Source organism: Adiantum capillus-veneris, chromosome 5, assembly GCF_014529385.1.
Source record: "Adiantum capillus-veneris isolate H3 chromosome 5, ASM1452938v2, whole genome shotgun sequence".
NCBI lineage: Eukaryota > Viridiplantae > Streptophyta > Polypodiopsida > Polypodiales > Pteridaceae > Adiantum > Adiantum capillus-veneris.
This window is the reverse complement of record NC_140935.1, coordinates 42,986,948-42,990,147: the sequence shown is the minus strand read 5'-3', so window position 1 is coordinate 42,990,147 and position 3,200 is coordinate 42,986,948. Positions and strand designations below refer to the sequence as shown.

Here is a 3,200-nt window from a genome sequence, read left to right as displayed (position 1 = left end):
AGCTTGAATTTGTTTTTAAGTACATTAATTTGGGACATTGACTTTACGTGCAAGTTGCATAGTCTGAGGATGCTTGAATTACAGGGAAAAAAGTTATTCGAAACATTTGAATTTTTTTTTTATATGCGAGGTAAAGAGACTATCTAATTCAGTTCATGAGGAGATATTTGTTTGCATACTCCCTGCACAATTTTTGTTAATACTCTTTGATTGATGATATCTCTTTTTGACATCTTCTCACTATGTGTCTCTTGTCTTCTACAGGTGGTGGCAGAGACACAAACTCAGCGCAGAACTTGGTACTGACTCATCTGTCCATGGGGACTACAAAGGGCTTAAATTGTTTGGGGAGGGTAGAGAATGTTTTTGATGACATGCTCCGACTAATTTTTGGGCCACCTTGAGTAAAACTGTAAATACAATGTTAGGAAGCTTGCAAAATTTAGTGCAAGATGTGAATAAAATTATAGTGGATGTAGTTCTTATACCTCCCTTCTAACCTGTATCAAATGACTTTGGACCGCACCCAGCCAAAGAAAAAAAGCATTACAATGAGAAAAAATTAGTATAAAAAATATAGAGGGAGGAAGGGAGGGAGGGAGGGAGGAGGCTTAAATTATAGTGGATGTAGTTCTTATACCTCCCTTCTAACCTGTATCAAATGACTTTGGACCGCACCCAACCAAAGAAAAAAAGCATTACAATGAGAAAAAATTAGTATAAAAAATAGAAAGGGAGGGAGGGAGGCTTTCAACGTCGTACAAACAATACCAAGAGACGAGTTTTGTAAGGGGAGGGAGGGGGGGGCGGGGGGTCAAAAGGGAGAATTAAATTTGTCAATTCGAAATTAGGATAGTTGAATTTGAAAGCACATTTTCATGCACATAAAGAAAAGAAATAACATCACAGTCGTCTGTTTTTTTTATTGTAGTGGAAGGCTACACGATAGTTTTATTGGTGTTATTGTGACTTCGTTGTATTATTATTAATTTATTATTATTATTATTATGTATTATTAGCTGGTTGCGTTGCGTGCATGGAAGCTACTGTAGCTAGGAGCATGATGAAGCTAGTATTCCTCTCCTTCATCTTCTCCGTCACCTTCAGTGGAGTCGGCACCCACCTCTTCGAAGTCCTTCTCGAGGGCGGCCAGATCTTCACGAGCTTCCGAGAACTCGCCCTCCTCCATACCCTCACCTACGTACCAATGCACGAAGGCGCGCTTGGCGTACATGAGGTCGAACTTGTGGTCCAGCCGGGAGAACACCTCGGCAATGCTAGTAGAGTTAGAGATCATGCATACAGCGCGCTGCACCTTGGCCAGGTCCCCGCCCGGCACGACTGTCGGCGGCTGGTAGTTGATTCCGCACTTGAAGCCTGTGGGGCACCAGTCCACGAACTGGATGGTGCGCTTGGTCTTGATGGTAGCCACCGATGCGTTCACATCCTTGGGCACCACGTCCCCTCGGTACATCATGCAGCAGGCCATGTATTTGCCGTGCCGCGGGTCGCATTTCGCCATCATCGACGCAGGTTCAAATGCGCTGTTGGTTATCTCTGCTACTGACAGCTGCTCGTGGTAGGCTTTCTCTGCCGATATCACAGGCGCATAGGATGAAAGCATGAAGTGAATGCGTGGGTATGGCACCAGGTTGGTCTGGAACTCTGTTATGTCCACATTGAGGGCTCCGTCAAATCGTAGTGAAGCTGTGAGGGAGGAGATCACCTGCAGCAATATGTATACACTATACATGAGCCACAGCATAATGGAAAGGCATGCAGCAAGAAAGAGAAGCTCATTTTTACCTGAGAAATGAGCCTGTTGAGATTGGTGTATGTAGGCCTCTCGATGTCCAAGGAGCGCCTGCAAATGTCATAGATGGCCTCGTTGTCGAGCATAACCGCCACATCAGTGTGCTCCAGCAGGGAGTGGGTGGACAAGACGCTGTTGTAGGGCTCCACCACGGCATTGGAGACCTGCGGAGAGGGGTAGACGGTGAAGCCAAGCTTGGATTTTTTTCCGTAGTCCACTGACAAGCGCTCCAGCAGCAGGGAGCCAAGGCCAGAGCCGGTGCCACCGCCCACTGCGTGGAAGACCAGGAATCCCTGCAGCCCTGTGCAGTTGTCGGCCAGCTTTCGGATTCGGTCCAGGCAAAGGTCCACGATCTCCTTGCCAACTGCGTGCAGTAATTACGACACTAGTTAGCAAGTGATTAAGGCATTAATTAGCAGCGGCATATATTATTTACTTAAGCAGACGGTAATAAATTGATAATAGAGGAAGGAAGGGATGGTTGATTACTGGTATAGTGGCCGCGCGCAAAGTTGTTGGCGGCGTCCTCCTTGCCGCTGATGAGCTGCTCAGGATGGAAGAGCTGGCGGTAAGTGCCGGTCCTCACTTCGTCGATGACGGTGGGCTCCAAGTCCAGAAAGACGGCACGCGGCACGTGTTTCCCAGCGCCTGTCTCGCTGAAGAAGGTGTTGAAGGCATCATCTCCTCCTCCCACTGTCTTGTCGCTCGGCATCTGCCCATCGGGCTGCGCATGCGCACACCCACCAGACAGCAATTTATCATACACGCATGCATGCATCGTAGTCTCTTAAGAAAACGAGTCTGAATTAATTACCTGAATTCCATGCTCTAGGCAGTATAATTCCCAGCACGCATTGCCAATCTGAATGCCGGCCTGGCCGATGTGGATGGAGATGCACTCTCTCATACTGTTGGCGAGGAAGGAATAACGGTAGGATAAGAAGGATAAGAAGAAAGCAGAGGTCGAGGCCTGCGTTCAAGGGCTGGGTCTCTCTCTCTTGCGCACTCTCTTACGGCGCATCGTGTGCATATGTAGAAGTTTGCGAGGTCGCGAGAGGCGCGAGGGGAGCGAACTACCAACGGCGTCCCACGCCCGCTCATATCTAAAACGATTAATGGTACATAGGACATGTTGTGGTCACACACAAACATGATTTCCGTTTAGTGAAATTAAATATATCTCCCCCTTCAAAGTAGGTGTACTTTTTGACCCCCTACAAAGGAAGGTGAACCAAGCATAAGCTCTTAATACTCTTAATAGTACACACCTTTTTTATATGATAAATTAAAAGATTACGAACATTTAGGGGAAAATGAAAGCAAGTTGCAATCTTTCTTAGTTTAGGGATTTCTATAACACCACTAATCACACTACTGCATAGTGAGA

General features: G+C 46.8%; 1 protein-coding gene across 1 annotated transcript; it reads right to left on the bottom strand.

Annotated features, from left to right (window-relative positions):
* Positions 1 to 890: 890 nt before the first annotated feature.
* Positions 891 to 2,811, bottom strand: LOC147457208 (tubulin alpha chain). The gene is made up of 4 exons (XM_086513545.1): positions 2,628 to 2,811; positions 2,303 to 2,537; positions 1,807 to 2,177; positions 891 to 1,726 (listed from the first exon to the last, which is right to left on the bottom strand). The coding sequence occupies exons 1-4, from the start codon at positions 2,718 to 2,720 to the stop codon at positions 1,070 to 1,072; spliced, it is 1,356 nt and encodes a 451-aa protein (XP_086369671.1). The 5' UTR covers positions 2,721 to 2,811; the 3' UTR covers positions 891 to 1,069.
* Between the last annotated feature and the right edge of the window lie 389 nt (positions 2,812 to 3,200).

Coding starts and splice junctions, on each gene's coding strand:
- LOC147457208 (XM_086513545.1), bottom strand. CDS start 2,720: ATGAGAGAGTGCATCTCCATCCACATCGGCCAGGCCGGCATTCAGATT. Junction 2,538..2,627: donor GCCTAGAGCATGGAATTCAG/GTAATTAATTCA, acceptor GCGCATGCGCAG/CCCGATGGGCAGATGCCGAG. Junction 2,178..2,302: donor TGCGCGCGGCCACTATACCA/GTAATCAACCAT, acceptor TACTGCACGCAG/TTGGCAAGGAGATCGTGGAC.